The sequence below is a fragment of the Hemicordylus capensis genome, chromosome 2, assembly GCF_027244095.1.
Source record: "Hemicordylus capensis ecotype Gifberg chromosome 2, rHemCap1.1.pri, whole genome shotgun sequence".
NCBI lineage: Eukaryota > Metazoa > Chordata > Lepidosauria > Squamata > Cordylidae > Hemicordylus > Hemicordylus capensis.
The window spans coordinates 141,496,030-141,515,171 of NC_069658.1; the positions used below are offsets into that span (position 1 = coordinate 141,496,030).

At 42.4% G+C, this 19,142-nt stretch overlaps 1 protein-coding gene across 1 annotated transcript in view; it reads left to right on the top strand.

Annotated features, from left to right (window-relative positions):
* Positions 1 to 5,010: 5,010 nt before the first annotated feature.
* The window catches only part of LOC128343247 (neuronal acetylcholine receptor subunit alpha-7-like), a 158,539-nt gene continuing 144,407 nt past the window's right edge, over positions 5,011 to 19,142 (top strand). The window contains exon 1 of the mRNA XM_053291999.1: positions 5,011 to 5,602. Within this exon, the coding sequence (XP_053147974.1) occupies positions 5,524 to 5,602 (79 nt within the window). The 5' untranslated portion in view covers positions 5,011 to 5,523. The remainder of the gene's footprint in view (positions 5,603 to 19,142) is intronic.

The window sequence follows — 19,142 nt, forward strand, 5'->3', positions numbered from 1 at the left end:
GGAAGATAGTCCATTGCATCGCTGCATGACTATTTTTATTTAAAATGTGTCCAAGCCATTTTTCCAAAGTGCTCAAAGGAGCCTTTAATAAAAAAAAATACAATTAAAGCAAAAACTTCCCATAAAAAGATCATATACCCAATAGCCAAAACAGTTAGTAAAAACTCAATAAAATGTTTTGCTCTTGGGTAGCCCAAATTCCACAACAGGAAGTGCTAAATCTCTGTATATATACTATTCACGCTAAGCACATTTGCATGATTCCTGTCATTACATAGTTTATTTTGCTTGTGCATGCAAGGAGTTATAGAGGGTATGGAACTTTGCCATCTGACCACTGGGAATCTGACTCTGCAGCTTCTTTGACTTCAGAGATTTCATCACGTGTTTGTAACAATAAGGGACTAGAAATTTGCTTTTAAAAAAAGAAAGAAAGCTGAGATTCTTAGGATGCCGAATTCTGTTAACCTATACCACATTCTGTAGCTTTTCTCTATTTCTGCAGAATCAGGCCTGAGCATGGGTAGCTGTGAACTGTGAACTGTAGCTCCTAAAAATTGTTTTTTAAAAAAATATCACTAACAAGGGGAAAAAATCCATTCTGCTTCCTCCCCCACAAAACAATCTTATTCTCAGTCATTTGAACCTTGCAAGAAGCATGTTTGACTACTGGGGGAAATAAATGTATTATTTTTGTATCCTCTATATTAATATTCTCTGTTTTGACACCATCAACACAAAAGGTTGATTAAAAGTGGCAGATGCATTGCATATTTGACTTATGATCTTAACCTCCTGAGTAAATGGTATTTATGAAAAAGCATCACAAGGGATGATTGATACCTTTCTGGTCTGTGCATACCAACCACAAACATGCAGAATGGAACCATTTATATAAGAAGAAAAATAATTACTCTCTGAATAGATGTAATTGCTGAGATGTCTCTATAGAGAATGAGAATTACAATCTTAATTATGATTACTGTCGGGTTACACTGAAGTCCCAGCACACCATCAAAAGCTGAGGCCTTTCTCCAGTGCTACTTTTATAATGTATTATGATGACAATAGCCAGCTATTAAAAATTAAATGGGAAAGGGACGTCTGATCCGGTTGGGTTTTAGAAGGTCATGAGGCTGAGTAACTCTATTAATAGCGTTCCTCTACAATAAACAATCAAAACCACTGACAAATAATTCATACTAGCTGCACCTCTAGTTCTCCCTGCCCACTGCCATCACCATTTTCTCCCCACCTGACACTGCTGCTGTTTTCTCCCGCCTGCCCGCCCGCCAGCCGCTGTTTTCTTTGCCTGCCTGCCCGCCATGTTCTCCCTCCCTGCCCGCCCACCTGTCTGTCCGATGATGCCACTTTCCTCTCTCCCTGCCAGCAGCTCATTCGCGAACTCTCACGAGAGCTGCCACACATGGGATTAGCAACGGGTACGCCTAAGAGAAATATAGATTACTGACTTCTTCACAGTATGGATTTAAATCAGGCATCCTTCCCAATATGGTGCTGTAAATCTGAATTAAAGGTATGTTTGGATTTTCTGTAGGTGACCTCTGAGTAACAGGAGAGATAGCTTATGGTCAGCAACTGGTGGTTCCTGGGCCAAATCTGTCCCCTGGAAGGGAACTGCCTGGCTCTCCAATTGTAAGCTCAGAGGCAAAAGAGCCTGCTCCTGCTTCCCTGGTGTGGTTGAGCTGGACTGTCCCTCCCCCACACAGGGCCAACTAATGCCAATGACCCTATCGGGGGACAGCAGGAGCTTTTCTGCATATACTGTTGTTTTTAGTGTTCTTATCTGGGGTGGCCCTTGAGGCAAGGTGAGGCACTCATCTCAGGCAGCAGATTATTGGGGCACCAGTGAGGCAGCATGATTCCCTCCTATCCTGCTCACATGTTTAAAGAAGGGAAAGCAGGAGGGAGGACGAGCAAAAATGGGGTAGCATTTGGTGCCCTGCACCAAATGCACAGAAGTCTTGATGCACAGTCAAGTCAGATGCACAGAAGTCTTGAGCTGCCATTGGTTCTTAGTATGTATTATTATGGGTTTTCCTTTAAAAAAATTTTTTTTAGCCACCTCGTGAGAATGATATTCTTAAAAGCAGGATAGAAATATATTAAACAGGTCACTGTGTTTGCTTCTCATTATTTTATGCTCTACAATCTGGTGAAATAAGAACTCCAATTAAAAAAAAACCAGTACTAAGTGGTTTTTTTAAAAAATGTATTATTGAATTTTATGTGGTCAGATCTCAGCTCTACAACCTAGAGCATTCTTTGCTGTTATTTGCTGTTGATAAAACATTTCTGTATTTAATACCAAATAAAATATTATGGAAGAATGGTGGGAGGGAATAGTATAAAGCTGTGCTGTTAAAGCACAGGGGATCCAGGGAACCTATGTTCAAGGAAGCTTTTCAACCATGACTTCTCTGTCAATGGATCTGGGTATTAAAGAGGATTTTGGGACATGTTACAGGGTGCACAGTCAGTTCAAGTGGAATACTGGTCAGGCCTGCTGGGACTCATAGGTGTCCTGTTCAGGAAGTAAGAGTGCTCTCTGGAACAAATCCAGCACTCTCCTGCAGTTGTGCATGACATAGGAAGGTTAGTGTGATGGACAAGTTAGTATGATAGACTAGTCTCTCGGGGAAACTGGTTCACCTTTATTTATCTTTTTTACTGAGTTTCCCTTGTAAACTTTTAAGGAACCCCAAGATTTTGAAGAAGACAGTTTGAAAACCACATACAGCAGGGAAAGAATTGTCAATATAAACTCAGTATCTAATTTGACCCATATAGAGGTTAAGGATTTCTTCCTGTGACCAAATCCAGTAGATCGTTAGAGAGGAGAGTTGGTCTTGTGGTAGCAAGCATGACTTGTTCCCTTAGCTAAGCAGGGTCTGCCCTGGTTGCATTTGAATTGGAGACTAAAAGTGTTAGCACTGTAAGATATTCCCTTCAGGGGATGGAGCCGCTCTGGGAAGAGCAGAAGGTGTCAAGTTCCTTCTCTGGCTTCTCCAAGATAGGGCTGAGAGAGACTCCTGCCTGCAACCTTGGAGAAGCCGCTGCCAGTCTGTGAAGACAATACTGAGCTAGATGGACCAATGGTCTGACTCAGTATATGGCAGCTTCCTATGTTCCTAAAGCAGTTTTCACTAATTGATACCATCATCATCATACTTTATTTACGGTCTTTGACCAAAAAAGAAATAAAAATCTTTACATAGTTAAAAGGAAAAATATTAATAGAAAGTCAATTACACATAAATGGCTAGCAGCTTTTGATTAATAATAATTACACGTAAAAATAAAATAACGGCATTGGTAAGGTGTAAGTGTATAGGCATAATTTAAAATTAACAGTAAGGAACCCAAAGCTGTATTCTATTCTTTTGAAGTTCTTAATCTGGTGACCACATAACAGTGGTCACCAGGGTTCAAAAGTAGAGATTCAAACGACCAGTGAACTTGTTTCCACATTCACCACTGGGTAATGCAGAAATTGGGAAGTGAAGGAAGAGAGATAATATAGAAATATGCAATACGTGGCCAGTGTGGTGTAGTGGCTAGAGTGTTAGACTAGAATTGCGGGGAGACCCTAGTTCAAATTCCTGCTCAGCCAAGAAACGCACTGGGTGATTCTGGGCAGTCACTTTTCTCTCTGCCTAATCTACTTCACAGGGTTGTTGTGAAGATAAACATAGCCACATGCACTGTTCTGGGCTCCTTGAAAGGAAAGCAGGATATAAATATAAAAGTAAAGTAAATAAATAAAATAAATATCACAACAGCTGCAGTAAAAAAAACAACAACACACCCTTATTTAGACTTGTCCTTGCTTCAAAAGTAAGTTCACATAAAGCAAAGTTATTGCATGGGGCAGGGAGAAAGGAAAGGGGGGAAGGTTAGGAGTACAAGTTAGTATGCTTTTTCCCTTTTGCATTAACCGAGGCAGCCAAACACCTCTGATTTGGCCTCTAGAGTGGTTTGTATATTTTCTAGGTAATGTAGTCCACTGTGTCTCCTTGTAGCCCATGCCATTATAAATATGACATCATCAAAAGTTATGAAGGTTTCATCCATTCACTTGTGCAAGATTGTTCATAACGATCGCTCATCCTGAGACGTCCTTAACATGCTTCACTTTAAAGTTTGGTCAGTGACACCGGCTAGGTGTTAACCCAACACTGAAGTAAACTGAAAGCAAAGGGGGAAAGGGAACTTTGGCTTCTCCTTCCGCTTGGAAAAACTGACAGTGTTAGTGTTGGTCCATCTCCTACTCCCTCTCTCCTCTTTTTGCTTTTCCAGAATCTCAGGTGGACAGAACTCTGAATTAACTGCAAGCACCAGATCACCTGAGAATGACCTATCCCACTGTGGCTAAACAACTCCTAGCTGGGATTACTTGTATTTGTGAAAAATCATAACGCGAGGGACAAATCCCTCACATTTAATGGCTAAAAAGTCATTACACACTATGACACCAAATGTATTTGAGTTCCAAAACAAAGAGTTGGCCAAATTACGATGCAAGTCATTTAATGGTGCTAGAGAAAGACCTGCTGTTCTGGTAGCTCCAGGTCTTAACACTCACATCAATTTCGGAGGATGAATACAACTGAAGGAAGCCCAGGCGGGTGCGAGGCTGGGGGTGTCTGTTATGTGACTTGCCTCTGGGGGGCCCCAAGTCAGTGGGCCCCCAGACAACTATCTCCCCTTGCTCTATTATAGTTACGCCCCCGGGGTGGGGAGAAGGTAGAAAATAACATTTAACATATTTATTTCCTTGTGTTTGGAATTTCTAAATAAAGGCTGGACTGGAATGCAACAGATGCTTCACAAGTGCTCCTGAGCCCTCTGTCCCTAGCAGCAGCAACTTCCCCGCTAACTCCCCGCCCCGCTCCTCCCCGCAAGCCATTAGATTACAGACAGCGTCGTGCTGTAATTTTCTGACTGAAAATTGCTCCAGCAGCTACGTAAAAAAGAACAAGCGCGAGATGCTGGCCGCCGTCTCACACACTGCCTGGCATGTCGCTCTAGAGGCACTCTCCTACTAGCGTAGAAAACGCTGCTGACGTGTTGGCCCCGAGTTACTCTTACGGAGACAGTGGTGAGGATGTGGAAGCATCTCTTCCAGGCGGCAATGTCCCTTTCTCGCTCCCGCGCCCTCTCCCCCTTCCCTCCACACATTCGCTCGTCCTGTGTGCTCACGCTCCTTCCCTCCGTCAGGCACTAGGAAAGGCGCAGAGCTTTTTGGAGGGGGGACTCAACCCCATCTTCACAACCCAGCCAAGTCCCTGCTACTTGGATGTAGTTTATTACTAGCAATAACGCTGGGAGCCGTGTGGGACGCAATTGGGGCAAATGTGCTTTCCCTTCATGGTGGGAAATTGGCTGGCTGGCTGATTCCCATTCGCCTTAGCCACCCGCTCTCCATCATTTATTGCTGGCAGGCAGAGTTCCTTCTCGTCGTCTGGTGTCTGCTTAGACTCCTGATTGTGGCTTGACAATATGCTCACAGAGAGGTGTCTAGGATTAGTGTACTCTGGCTGGTACCTCTGGGCATCCTTGTTCCTGTCCTTCTGGAAAGGTGAGTTTTGGATTTTCCTGATTATAATGTTTGTTCTTAGGAGGAGCTCTCCTGATTTCCCTAGAGATATGCATCTAGAAACTTTTCCAGGGGCTGTTGTTTGTGTTCAGTGAAATCAAGGGGCTGCATGAAATGGGTGGAAATGGGACCAAACAGAGGGTTGTTGTAAATAAGAGACTTCTAACTTTTTTTTAACCCTGAAGAAAAAAACCAGTGTGATTAAAACAACAGACTAAAAAATAAAAATAAAAATAAAAAAAGTGCTAGAGTTCATGTGTTGTGTTTTGCTCTGACAACTTCCCCTGTGAATCAAAATATCATATTCTGGTAATAGAAAGGAGGGGAAATGATGGGTACAAATATGCAGTGCTGGATTCTTAAAAAAAAAAAGGATGTACAGTTATATTCTCAGATATGACAAGATAGGTAGGAGAGCTTTAAGAGGACTCATAGATTGCTTATTGAACATGACATGTATAGATGAGGGAGATCAACTATTTCTGTTTCAATATTTTTCCTGTTACCCTTTCATTTTGATAAGACAAGGTCTTAAGTCAGAGATGGAATTATTATTTTTTAAGTAAGAGTATTAACTAAAATGAGACAAGAAGCCTGGCTCACTCTGTAGTTAAGGTATAGTGCCTGGTTTTAATCTGGAATATTCCTGTTATGCCAACTGGACTAAATAAATTTAGATCCAAATATTTCAGCTTAGTGCTAGGTGGTGGATCAAGCAAGACACAATTCATTATATAAGAAATATAAAAACGAACCTATAAAGATAACCCAATGATTTACAGTTACAATAAAATATGAAATTGTACAGGATTGGTGCAATTGAATAATATATATTTTAAAACTCATAAACACATTGAATTCCAGATTAGGTACTAAAAGAAGGATTAACTGCACTGAGGCAGATGTAGCATATCATCATAAAAGTTTTTTTTACTGGTTCCTAAATAAATGTAAGTGCCACTGGGGTAAAGAAAGCCCCATGAGTTTGAGAAACATGGTCTAATCCAGATGGCACATCCTCATTCATGAGCCTTAGACAAGTATCTCTTTGCCTTAGATCCCCATCTATAAATAGTAGCCTACCTTACAGGGGTGCTGTGAGGAAAAATACAGTAATGTAACGTGCTTTTCTCATTAGCAGTGCTCTGATCAATTAATGATAGTTTAAGAAACTTCTACTTTGCATCTTTTTCCACATTTGGTTTATAGCTATTCTCATTGCAAATGTGAAGGCAGAAAATTTCCATTAAGCAGAGGACTTCACACACACACACACACACACACACACACACACACACACACACACACAGCCAAGGTGGTAAAAGCAAAAGTAGGGAAAGAAGAGCCCCTAATTGTTCAGAGGCTTTCTCTCTCACTTCTAGGTCTTGGCATAATACTTTGCTCATCAAAACAATGCAGAGATTGAAACAAGTGATTTCTGCTATTTTGGAATGTGAACTCATATTAGTAAGGTTTCAATGTACACAACAGAAGATCAATTTATTGAAATGTTCTGAGGGAACATTTGAAGCATTTTAGAACTGACCTGAGCCTCTTGGTGCAGGATATTACATGAGAAAGCTATAGTAATAGTTTAATTGATTTTTGTTTATACTATACATGGTTTAACTGCTACAGTTTAAATATAAAGGAGAAAATAAAATGACAACAAATCACATGGCACTTTAGAAAAAATGAGAGAGCAGGTCCCTGCCCCAAGGAGCTTGTAATCTAGCAATCTAATTTTTGTTTGTTTTCACAGAACATACATGGTTTAACTTTTGCTTAGTTGAAAAATATTGTCCCAATCAGAAAGGGAAAGAAAGAGGCAGCAGTATAAAAAGGGGAAGAATTTGCAACTATTTCAGTTGCACATATTAAATTACTGTACAGTATAGGGAAAAGGGTTGTAACAAAGGGGTTGTGCTATTATTTCTGAAACAGCTAGAATAGCAACTATTCTAGAATAGGAACATAGGAAGCTGCCTTATATCAAGTCAGATCATTGGTCCATCTAGCTCAGTATTGTCTACACCAGGACTGTACAAGTCCAGTCCTCCTGAAGATGTTGGAGTACAACTCCCATAATCCCTGATTACTGGCCTCTGTGGCTGGGAATTATGGGAGTTGAAGTCCAAAAACAGCTGGATGGTGCAATCTCTCCAAGACTTTAAATGTAAAATATGCTGTCGAGTCGGTTTCAACACCTGGCGCCCACAGAGCCCTGCGGTTGTCTTTGGTAGAATACAGGAGGGGTTTACCATTGCCTCCACCTGCACAGTGTGAGATGATGCCTTTCAGCATCTTCCTATATCACTACTGCCTGATATAGGTGTTTTCCATAGTCTGGGAAACACACCAGCAGGGATTTGAACCAGCAACCTTGATAATCAAGTCATTTCCCCGCTAAGCCATTAGGTGGCTTCTCCAAGACTTTAGGCAAGAATATTTCCCAGCCCTACCTGGAGATGCCAAGGAGTGAACCTCCTGCAAGCAAGTATCAGATGCTGTTCCACTGAGCTATGGCCTCACCTCCTAAGGGAACTATCTCACAGCACTTGCATGTAGTTACCCATCCAAATGCAAACCAAGGCAGATCCCACTTAAGAAAGGGGGCAATTCATGTTTGCTACTAGGTTAGGTCTCATTCAATCTTAAGAACTATCCTATAACTATTGGGATCCATTCTAGAGTTGGGGTTAAATCCTTGTACTTGGAAATTGGCGCGAAAGGGATGAAAGGGCTTCCAGTGAAATTCTCGGGTGTATGAAGGGGCCTAGAGGTATGAGTTATTCAAAATTAATTTGCAGGGTAGGTGCGGGTGGGGAGATTAATGTTGGGGTATCCAGAGAACATCTAGGTAGTTCAACTAGTTTCCTAAGTTAGATTTTGAAGTAGTGGCAGTGGGTAGCAGGATGTCAACTCCTTTGTAGGTTGCTGTGCATTCACCACCCAGAGCATCATGCATGATTCCTTTTAAAATTGTGACCTCCCAAAAGTTATTGCCGTTATAAAACCAGACATCTTCAGCAACAGAGTGAGAACTGTGAGTGTGAGAGGTTGGAGAGTCAGACGTAATGTGGAACCACAGATCCAATGGACCCGCAGTTCCGCCCCCCGCCCCCGCCCCCGGCCGCATTCAGGCATTGGGGACAGCTTCTGAGCTAAAGGTTCAGATTGGAGTTCAGGGAAACTGCGGGTCCCTTTCCGCCACAAACTCAATTTACCAAATTTGGATGTGCAGGAAAGGAAACCAGAAGTGAAGAGACCTCTGGTTTCCTGTTACGTCTGAATTTGGCCAATGTGGTGTAGTGTTCAGACTAGGAGCTGGGAAATCCAGGTTCAAATGCCCACTTAACCATGAAGCTCACAGGGTGACCCTGAGCCAATCGCTGTCTCCAAGCCTAACATTGCTTTTTGTTGAATAGTGTTAGGGATTGCAGACGTGGATTAATTGTGCATTCTCACAGTTAATTGCCCCCTGGATCATCCTTTCTTGACCCTGTATAACAATTCCACTAAGTTTTTTTTGGGAGTGCCAACTTCTAGACTTGAGTCCTAGGGCTGCTGGACTGCAGCCAGAGAGTATGGTTTTATCTTTAACATCCTAATCAGACAGGAATTGAGGTATTAGCAGCTGCTTCCACCCATTCCTTCCCTGGTGCTTTTGTCTACTCTCCTCTGCTTGCAGTAGTGACCTACCATGCAGAGCTGTTTTAATGAGAGAGAGAACCATATAAATCAACCTGAACTCCTTGGAGGAAGGATGGAACATAAATGTAATAAATACTACTACTAATAGATTCAGTGCTGCCTAGAAGGATCTGGACAGGTTTATAAAAACTCCGAAGACCCAAGCACCCGCAAAGTGGGAAGAATTCCCCTCAAATCTAAAGTCAGTCCCACCTGGGGGGAAAAATCTCCCAGTCCAGTCCAAATCCTGTGCTTAACCAAAATTCATAGGATTCCTGATCATTATACATATAGTTAGGATTACCACTTGCCCTCAATTACTCTGTTTTTCCAGCTTTTTTCCTCCGGTGGATGGGTAGCAAAGGTTAATCTCAGGCCCCTTTTGGGACACTGCTGCATTCTGCCCCGATTACTTTATTTATTCCCCATGTTTCAGGGATTGGCAATCTTGTGAGTGACATCACCATGTCCCACCTCAGAAATCCCAGCCTGGTAAGCCTGCACATAGTGCTTTTTACGAAGTGCTCAGAATTATTTACATGCATTCTCCCAGTTGTCCTCATGACTTAGAATATTACTTATGACATCAGGAGGCATTTATATGCTTGCCATTTAGGTTCTTGAAAGGGCAGGTTGACCAACATCACCACTAATGGTGTGGAGCTAATGCAGAGTACCACACGTGTGCGCGGAGAGAGGATTTTCATGGATCTCTCCTTCCCCTGGAAGCAGTGCTCACTTTAAAAAAAAGATCTCTTCCCTCACAGGTTTTCAGTGCTCTGTATGGTGTTCTCAGGTGCCTAAATAGTCCTGTGCCCAGATGCATCAGGAAACAAAAAGAATCCTCAGTTAAGCTGCATTTTAAATGTCTCCAATCTAAGTTTTTCTGCCTTCCTAGTGAATTGGAGGCTATAAATGGTTGAGTTATCAGAAGAAGTCTGATGTGTGCTGCTTTTCTCACATCTCAAGCATTCTATGGCGTCTGTCATGACTAAATGCCGCCATTTGCAGATTTGGCAGTGACACATACAACTGTTGCAAGCAATGTTTGACCAATGACCATTTCCAAAGAAGGAAAAGCCAATGCCTCCCAAATGCCAAGGAGCCAGAGAAAGCAAATGGATGGTGCATAAATTCTGTAAATTAAAACAGGGTTCTCCATACTTTACCATACCTTATTACATTTGTCAGGAAAGGGCTTTCCTTTGTGTACAATGGCTAACATACTCTCTTGCCAGTTTCCCCTTTAAAGTCAATGAATAAAATGCATTGATAAACATCATCTTGTAAGAAATAAAATAGTAGTTTGTATTGAATTTATTTATCTATCAAATTTGTGGACGGCCCCAGAATTTCGTCTTTGGTGGTTGAAAGCGTAGTGGTGAAAAGTGTAAGTTATAAAAGTGTAAGCTTTTAACCAGCCTAAAAGTTCTAAGCTGGTTAAAAGTGCAAGCTGTGAATTGGAGGACCTCAACTGAAATCTCACCTCAGCCATATGCTCACTGGTTTGCCAGTGATAAGCCACTATCAGTTTCCCTCCACACTTCAGTCTGTAACATGGGGATCACTGTAACATGGGTTCACCTGCAGTTACCACCAATTCGTTTGGTGGCTACTCGGGAATGGGCCTTCTCTGTTGCTGCCCCTGGACTTCGGAATTGCTCCCTGTTGAAATAAGAGCCTCCACATCTCTGGCAACTTTTAAAAAGGCACTGAAGACACATTTATTCACCCAGGCTTTTAATTAGATCTATGGTTTAAATTTTTAATGCTGGTTTTAAATGATTTTAATGTTAATGTTTTAAATTTTTAATGCTGGTTTTAAATGATTTTAATTGATTTAGTTTTGATTTTAGCTGTTAATTGATTTTAATTGTTTTTATTTGTTGTAAGCCCTTTGGGGACAGGGATCCATCTTGTTTGTCTGTTATTTCTCTATGTAAACCTCTTTGGAAATGTTTGTTGAAAAGGGGTATATAAATAGTTTTTGTTGTTGTAAACCGCCCTGAGCCACTTTTGGAGGGGTGGTATATAAATCAAATCAAATCAAATCAAATCATATCATATCAAATCAAATCAAATCAAATCAAATCAAATCAATCAATCAATAATTTCAGCCTGCCTTACAGGATTGTTGCATGCAGAATTTGTTGAGCTATATTATTGCCAAGTATGAGGGTAATTGGGGATGCAACTAAATTCTAGTAAAACCTGGGATTCAGGCTAGACCTGGAGGGTTCTACTCAGGTGGGATTCTCCTGTGAATCTGTCAGAGGACTTAGCACAGCACCTACAAGTCTCTGTGGACCTGTTCAGAAGTCTAGACACTAGCAAATACAGATGTTATCTCCCATGGGGACCAGCTCCCAGAGGTTTTTCTTGCTACTGCAGCCTGCTCATCATGGATTGGACAAGGCTCCCGTTGCTCCCGCATTCAGTGCAGAGGGATTGATCCATGCTGTACGGGCTGCAGCTGCAGCTTGCCCAGAGGCACTAAATGAATGGTGCATTGAGGTTTACACCCATGGCCAGTGCAGTGCTGAATACAGTGGAAGCATTTCTGGCCATTGTACAGCTTAAATGCTGCACAACAGATCTTCTCTATCCCACCCAGACTTAACTCTGTGGATCCGTGGAGCAGTGCTCCCTCTAAAGGGGATTCCCAGGTGTTGCTGACTACAACTCCCAGAATCCCTAGCTGCTATGGCTTTTGCTTGGGGACTATGGGAATTGTAGAGAACAGCATCTGGGAATCCCTGTTAGAGGGGACACTGCCATGGAGGGTGCTCAATCGGCCAATCTACTGTGTGCAGATCATAACCTGGCCAGGGCACTTTCCAGATTAGCTACTCAACAGCAGCAAAATGCTTCCATTCAGGCAAATCACATTAAAAATCTAAACAGCAGGGGGAGCAGTCGTGCAAAAACTAACAACCTGAAAAAACAGCAACTCCTTTACGCCAGATATATGACATCATAGCACTATAAGGTAAATTGTGCCATCAAGTCGATTTCAACTCCTGGCGCCCACAGAGCCCTGTGGTTTTCTTTGGTAGAATACAGGAGGGGTTTACCATTGCCATCTCCCACACAGTATGAGATGATGCCTTTCAGCATCTCCTATATCGCTGCTGCCCAATATAGGTGTTTCCCATAGTCTAGGAAACATACCAGCAGGGATTCAAACCAGCAACTTTCTGCTTGTTAGTCAGGCATTTCCCCGCTGCGCCAATGAAGGTGGCCATATCGCAGCAATTAAATTCGAAACAAGGCATTGGAAATATGAACGGCACCCTGCTGTCAGCGTAGGGACTGCGGTGTCACAACACAGGGAGTGTGGAAGCACACTTCTGAGATGCGTCCTGACCCCACTGCAGGGTCCAATCTGGGAAGTGCCCAGGAGGCTCTACTTGCTGTGCATGCCAATTATGTCATTATAAGTACTGCAGGGACTCCTGGAAGCTGGCAAGGGCTCCATTTCAGGCATGGTCTGCCAAAGAACCCTAGACTTCTGTGTAAATCTATTCCTAATTCATCTGCCCTGGCTCATTACTGATTATTATTAGGTGGCTACCTAAGAAGCACTTTGCAGCAGCAACAGGAAGAGGAACATTTCCTTTTCCATTGTCCTTTTGGTGCATGTGTTTATCTATCTATCTATCTATCACATTTTTATACTGCCCAAAACGTGATTTTCTGGGCAGTTTACAAGACAATAAAAACCAATAAAAAGATTAACACATTAAAATTTTAAATGTTAAAACTACTAAAACACAATTAAAACACAGTTAAAACAATGTCTAATTAAAAGCCTGTGTGAACAAATGCGTCTTTACTGCCTTTTAAAAAGTTGTAAGAGATGGGGTGGCTCTTATTTCAGCAGGAAGTGTGTTCCAAAGCCTCGGGGCAGCAATGGAGAAGGTCCATCCTTGAGTAGCCACCAGTCGAGCTGGTGGCAATTGCAGACGAACCTCTCCAGATGATCTCAATGGGCAGTGTGGTTCATAGCAAAGAAGGCATTCTCTTAAATACCCAGGGCCCAAGCCGTTTAGGGCTTTATAGGCCAACATCCATCTCACCACGCTGTTCTTCCCATGGGAAGTGTGATTAAGGGTTTCTGAAGTGAGTGAGCTGTGTATTCTCACAGAGGCAACTGCCCTAAAGGTCATCCTTCCATGATCCTGCATACTGATCTCGGCTAGGTTTCTCCCCCACTACTACTGCCTCTTGCTGCGGTTGGCTGGGCACTGCAGATCTCTTGGCTCAGCTGGATTGTCAGGCTGCAATCCAGAGAATGTATGTTTACTTGCAAACACATGAAGCAGGCATCAAGGCAGTTGCTTCCACTTGTTCCTTCCCTGATGCCTTTGTTCATTCTCCTCTGCTTGCGCTAATTACTGGGTCTCCATTTTGCCCTACTGCAGCTAAGGGGGCAGACAAAAGGACCTAGAGACAAATGGGTGGAAGCAGCCATGACTACCTTGTCTGCCACTTTCGGTATAGTTAAAAGTCAGTGCAAAAGACAAGGCCCCGAAAGAGCTGTGGCTTGCAAGGAAAACCATTCAGGCTCATCGCCACAGTCCGGTACCAATACAAACCCATTAAAATTAATGCACCTTGTGACAACAGAATGGTTTGAAGCTCAGCATCCTGGTCAAGTAGGAATTATGAGGCTACGCAATACTAAAAAAAAGGTCTTACTACTATAATAAATTACATTAGGTCTTCACAACTTGGGACTTGCCAAGTTGAATGCAAACCATCGATTGTGGCCTGCCAGGTGCTTAACAACCCCAAGCAGTCCCAAGCAGTCAATAAAAACAAAAGGCTTATCAAGCCCTGGTGGGCTGCTATACATAGCTGGTGGACAGCGTTGGACTTAATGGATCACCAGTTGTACAGGCCTGATTTGCATTGACAGAGTGATTCAGCTCCAGGTGGCCACTGAAACATTGCCATAAGCAGCACTGAAGTGTAGGCTATGTGAAAATATACCAGGCGGGCAGAGGCGTATCTAGGGGAAATAGCGCCTAGGGCAAGCACTGAAATTGCGCCTCCTGTCCAAACATCTGACACCCATCTTTCAGATAATTTTACCATATCATCAGCTGAAAAATACAAGTCAAGCTCGTTAATCTTTTAATATTTCAAAAACTATTTAGCAGTGGACAAAAAATGCTGGAAAACTACAAATTTCAGGATGCTGGGGCTCATGAAATACCCAAATACTATGTGGAGGTATACTTGGAAAACTAAACAGAAGTGCCTGTCTAATTCTCTATGCATTGTAGCATCACTATTACATAAGTTGTAAAAATAAATGGAGAATTGGACTTTTCCCAGATACTCTGAAAATAATTAAAGGATATGCAGAGTAAACTGTGTCACTGCTTGGAATATATTCTAGTATTTCAGAAATACAGTTAAAATGAGAGAAAGAAAGCAAGAAACTCTCAGTGGGCCTTAATACTGAGGATTTCACACTGATTCAAAGACAAACTCACCATTAATAGCCATATTATTAAGACATCACATTTAACTCACTTATCACAAGAAGCAAAGTAAGAGCAAATGATTACAATCCTAGCTCATAAGCTTCAGCTCAGTATTCACAAGCCCTGATTCTTTGTACATAGTGCCAGGGGCGAAAGTATAATAGGTCAAGAGGAGACAGTTGTCTGGGGGCCCACTGCCTTGGGGGCCCCCGCAGAGGCAAGTCACATGACTGACTCCCCCAGCCACTCACCCGCCCGGGCTTCCTTCCGTTGTATTCATCCTCCGAAACTGATGTGAGTGTTAAGACCTGGAGCTATCAGAACAGCATGTCTTTCTCTAGTAACATTAAATGACTTGCATCGTTCGCAATTTACAAAACCTTTAAAAAAATAATTTAGGATGATATTCTATTGTGGCACATAGGAGATTTTATATAAATAAATAAATAAATAAATAAATAAATTTTACTATGCTTTTTGTTACCACTATTCAGTCTCATTTAAGATTTTTTTACTTCATGAGCTGAGCTTCAGTGGGGGGGGGGCATTTTCAGATCTTGTCTCTGGGCCCACTCCAACCTTGCTACACCACTGCATAGTGCCAATCTGAAAATGTGTACAGTTACTAAAGGCCATGGGGGGTATGCAAAGGTTCCCCCTCCCCCCGCTGGCCTCTAGGGCCTCACAGGGACCATTTGAGCATGTGTGGTGGCCATTTTTAGAAATACTTTTTTAAAAAAGGCCACGGAAAACAAAATGGCCACCACACATGCTCAAATGCCCTCTGCGAGGCCTGGCATGGCCTAGGGCCTCACAGAGGCCATTTGAGCATGCGTAGTAGCCATTTTGTTTTTGGTGGCATTTTTTAAAAATTCTTTAATTTTAGAAAATGGCGCCCCTCTTCAAGTGGCGCCTGGGGCACGTGCCCTGCCTGCCCTACCCTACATACGCCCCTGCAGGGGGGATTGCTCTAGAAGGCACTCTTGCTTCATGGAAGGATGGCCATGGGACTAGTTTCCTTCTATGATACAGACTGTTGTCTGCCAGAATGAGTGTCCAGTCATTATTATTTGATAAATTTTGTCTGTATTTTTAATGCACACTGCCCCACTGGCCAATGAGGGTAAATTTTACCCTCAAATTTCCTTAAAAGGAATAAGAAGGCAATTGCCAGCAGATCAGCTCATGTTTTCGCTGGCCAGTTTGCAGGCTGGAAGGGTTGTAATTCAAATAGATGTCAAAACTCAAAATGGAGACCGAAGAAGAAAGACTTTTTGTGATTGCAAAATGGAGTTCCAAAACAGCCGAAACAGCAAAATGTTTTGTATCTGAAACAGGGACGTTTTGTTTTGGCTACAAAATTTTCTCTTTTGAGCATCGGGTGTTTTGTTTTGGCTACAAAACTGCTGAAATGGCCTGTTTTGTGCACAAAACGTTTTGTATACAAAATGAAATGCACATCCCTACCACAGAGGCCATTTGAGCCTCTAGTGACAGTGCTGGATCAATAAGCACCCCCAGACTGGTCCTGGTCCTTCGGGGGAAGGCAACGCCATTTAGAACAGACTGAACATCATTCACCAGGTCAGAGGAACCATCAACCAACAGTACTTTTGTCTTTTCTGGATTGAGTCTCAGCTTATTCATCCTCATCCAGTCCATTACTGCATCCAAACACTGATTCAGGTTAGTCACTGCTTCACCTGTGTCTGATGAAAAAGAGGGATACAACTGAGTGTCATCTGCACATTGATGATATCTCAAGCCAAATCTCCTGATGACCTCTCCCAGTGGTTTCATGTTGATGTTAGACAGCATAGGGGAAAGAATGGAACCTTGTGGAATCTTATAGTATAACTGCCAATGGGTTGAGCAGTAGTTCCCCAGCACCACCTTTTGGGGAATGGGCCTCGAGGTGGGAGCAGAACTACCTCCAAGCAATGCCTCTGACACCCAATTCGGCCAGCCTATCCAATGTACCCCCCTCAAGTCCTCCTTTTCTGCCTCATCGTGGCAGGGTGTGTGTGTGTGTGTTCCTGGGAGGGATGAGTGAAGTATGCCGGGAGGTTTACTCCCAGTAGGGTCACCCAAGGCGAAAAGTTCATCCCAGTTGCCCAGCTAAAGCAAGCAGGCACCTATATTGGGCAGCAGCAATATAGGGAGGATGGTCACTTTAATGACGAAAGGCATCATTTCATACTGCATGGGAGAAGGCAATGGTAAACCATTCCTGTATTTTACCAAGAAAACCACATGGCTAGACAAAATAGAATGATTGTCGATGTAGTGCTGGATGATGGGCCCCTCAGGTTGGATGGTACTCAGCATGCTACTGAGGAAGAGATGAGGATCTCTCAAAGTACCAATAGTGTTTATGATACCGTTAGACTAAAGCCTTTTGGATGTCTAGCAGCTGATGTTGCCATGCTGGAAAAGAAATATGAAGATGCAAAGAAAGAATTATTGTGGGAATGTGGAATGTAAGCAACATGAATATGGGAAAGCTTGACACACTGAAAGATGAAATGAATTGACTACAGATTGACATCTTGGGCATGAGCAAATTAAAATGGACTGGAATTGGACACTTTCAGTCAGAAAATCATACAATTTACTACTCAGGACATGAAAACCAAAGAAGGAATTGTGTTGCTTTCATAGTCAGGAAGGATATAGCAATGACAGTACTTGGGTACAATGCGGTCAGTGACTGACTAATATCAATTAGATTTCATGGTCAGCCCTTTAACAGGACAGTTTTTCAGGCCTATGCCCCAAAGACTGATGCAGAAGAAGTAGAAGTTGATAAGTTTTATGCTCAAGTCTGAAATTGACAGAGCATGTAAGCAAGATGTGCTGGTGATGATGGGAGATTGGAATGCTAAAGTTGGCAATAGTAAGGAGGAAAACACAGTTGGACTGTATAGCCTAGGAAACAGAAATGAAGCAGGAGAACTACTTCGTTTCTGCCAAGCCAATGATCTATTCATTGTTAACGATCAAAGCGGCACCTATACACATGGACATTACCAGATGGGGTACACAGAAATCAAATTGATTACATTATTGGTGCAAGGAGGTGAAAGAGCTCAGTTATAACAGCAAAAACGTGGCCAGGGGCCAATTGTGGAACCGATCACGAACTGCTCATGTGCACATTCCAAGTCAAGCGAAAGCGGAAAAACAAAGCTATCCAATTTCCACCACAATATGATCTTGAGAATGTACCCACCATTTTCAAGGAGAACATCAGGAACCACTTTGAAGTTCTGAACCTCATTGATAGGGAACCGGAGGAACTGTGGAATAAAATCAAAGAAGTTGTTAAGGATGAATGTGAAAAGAGACTGCCTAAGACCAAGAAACAGAAGAAAGCAAAATGGATGTCAGAACAGATTATGACAATTCCCAGCCAAGAAGAGGAGAGATGCCAAAGTCAAGAAAGATAAAGACCTCAGGAAGGAACTTAATAGGGAATTTCAGAAACTTGTTAGAAGAGACAAGGAGCAGTACTACAATGACACCTGTAAAGACCTTGAGGATGGAAATAGACATGGAAAACAAGGAAAGTTTTCCAAAAGATCTCTGAACTCAGGAGGTTCCAGCCTCAAATTGGTATATTAAGGGATGCCAAAGGACATATAGTAACTGTTTCAGGGAAGATCAAACAGAGATGGAAGGAGTATACTGAAAATCTGTACAGCAGGGACATCAACATCTAAGATACTCTATAAGATTTTCCCTTCTTGCAAGAACTTCTAGTACGGGAAGATGAAGTTAGATCAGCACTCCAGTCATTACCAAGTCGGAAGGCTACAGGAATTAATGGAATAGCTACAGAAATATGGCAGGCAACAGAAGAAGAATCAGTCAAGGCTTTAACCAAACTATGCCAGCAAATTTGGAGAACAACACAGTGGCCAACAGATTGGAAGAGGTCAGTCTACACACCCATACCAAAGAAAGGAGACTTAACAGATTGTGCAAACCATCACACAATATCCTTAATTTCATATGTTAGCAAAATAATGCTCAGGATCATCCAACGCAGATTAGAGCCCTATGTAGAAAAGGAAATGCTGGATGCTCAAGCTTCAGAAAAGGCCAAAGAACAAGAGACATCATTGCTGGATAATTGAGAAAGCCAAAGAATACCAAAAAGAAGTCAATATGTGCTTTATTGACTCCAGAAAGGCCTTCGATTGCATCAACCATGTCAAGTTGTGGAATATCCTTAGGAAAATGGGCGTCCCAGAACATCTCATTGATCTTTTGAGAAACCTGTACACAGGACAGAAAGCCACAGTCCAGATGGAATATGGTGAAACGGACTG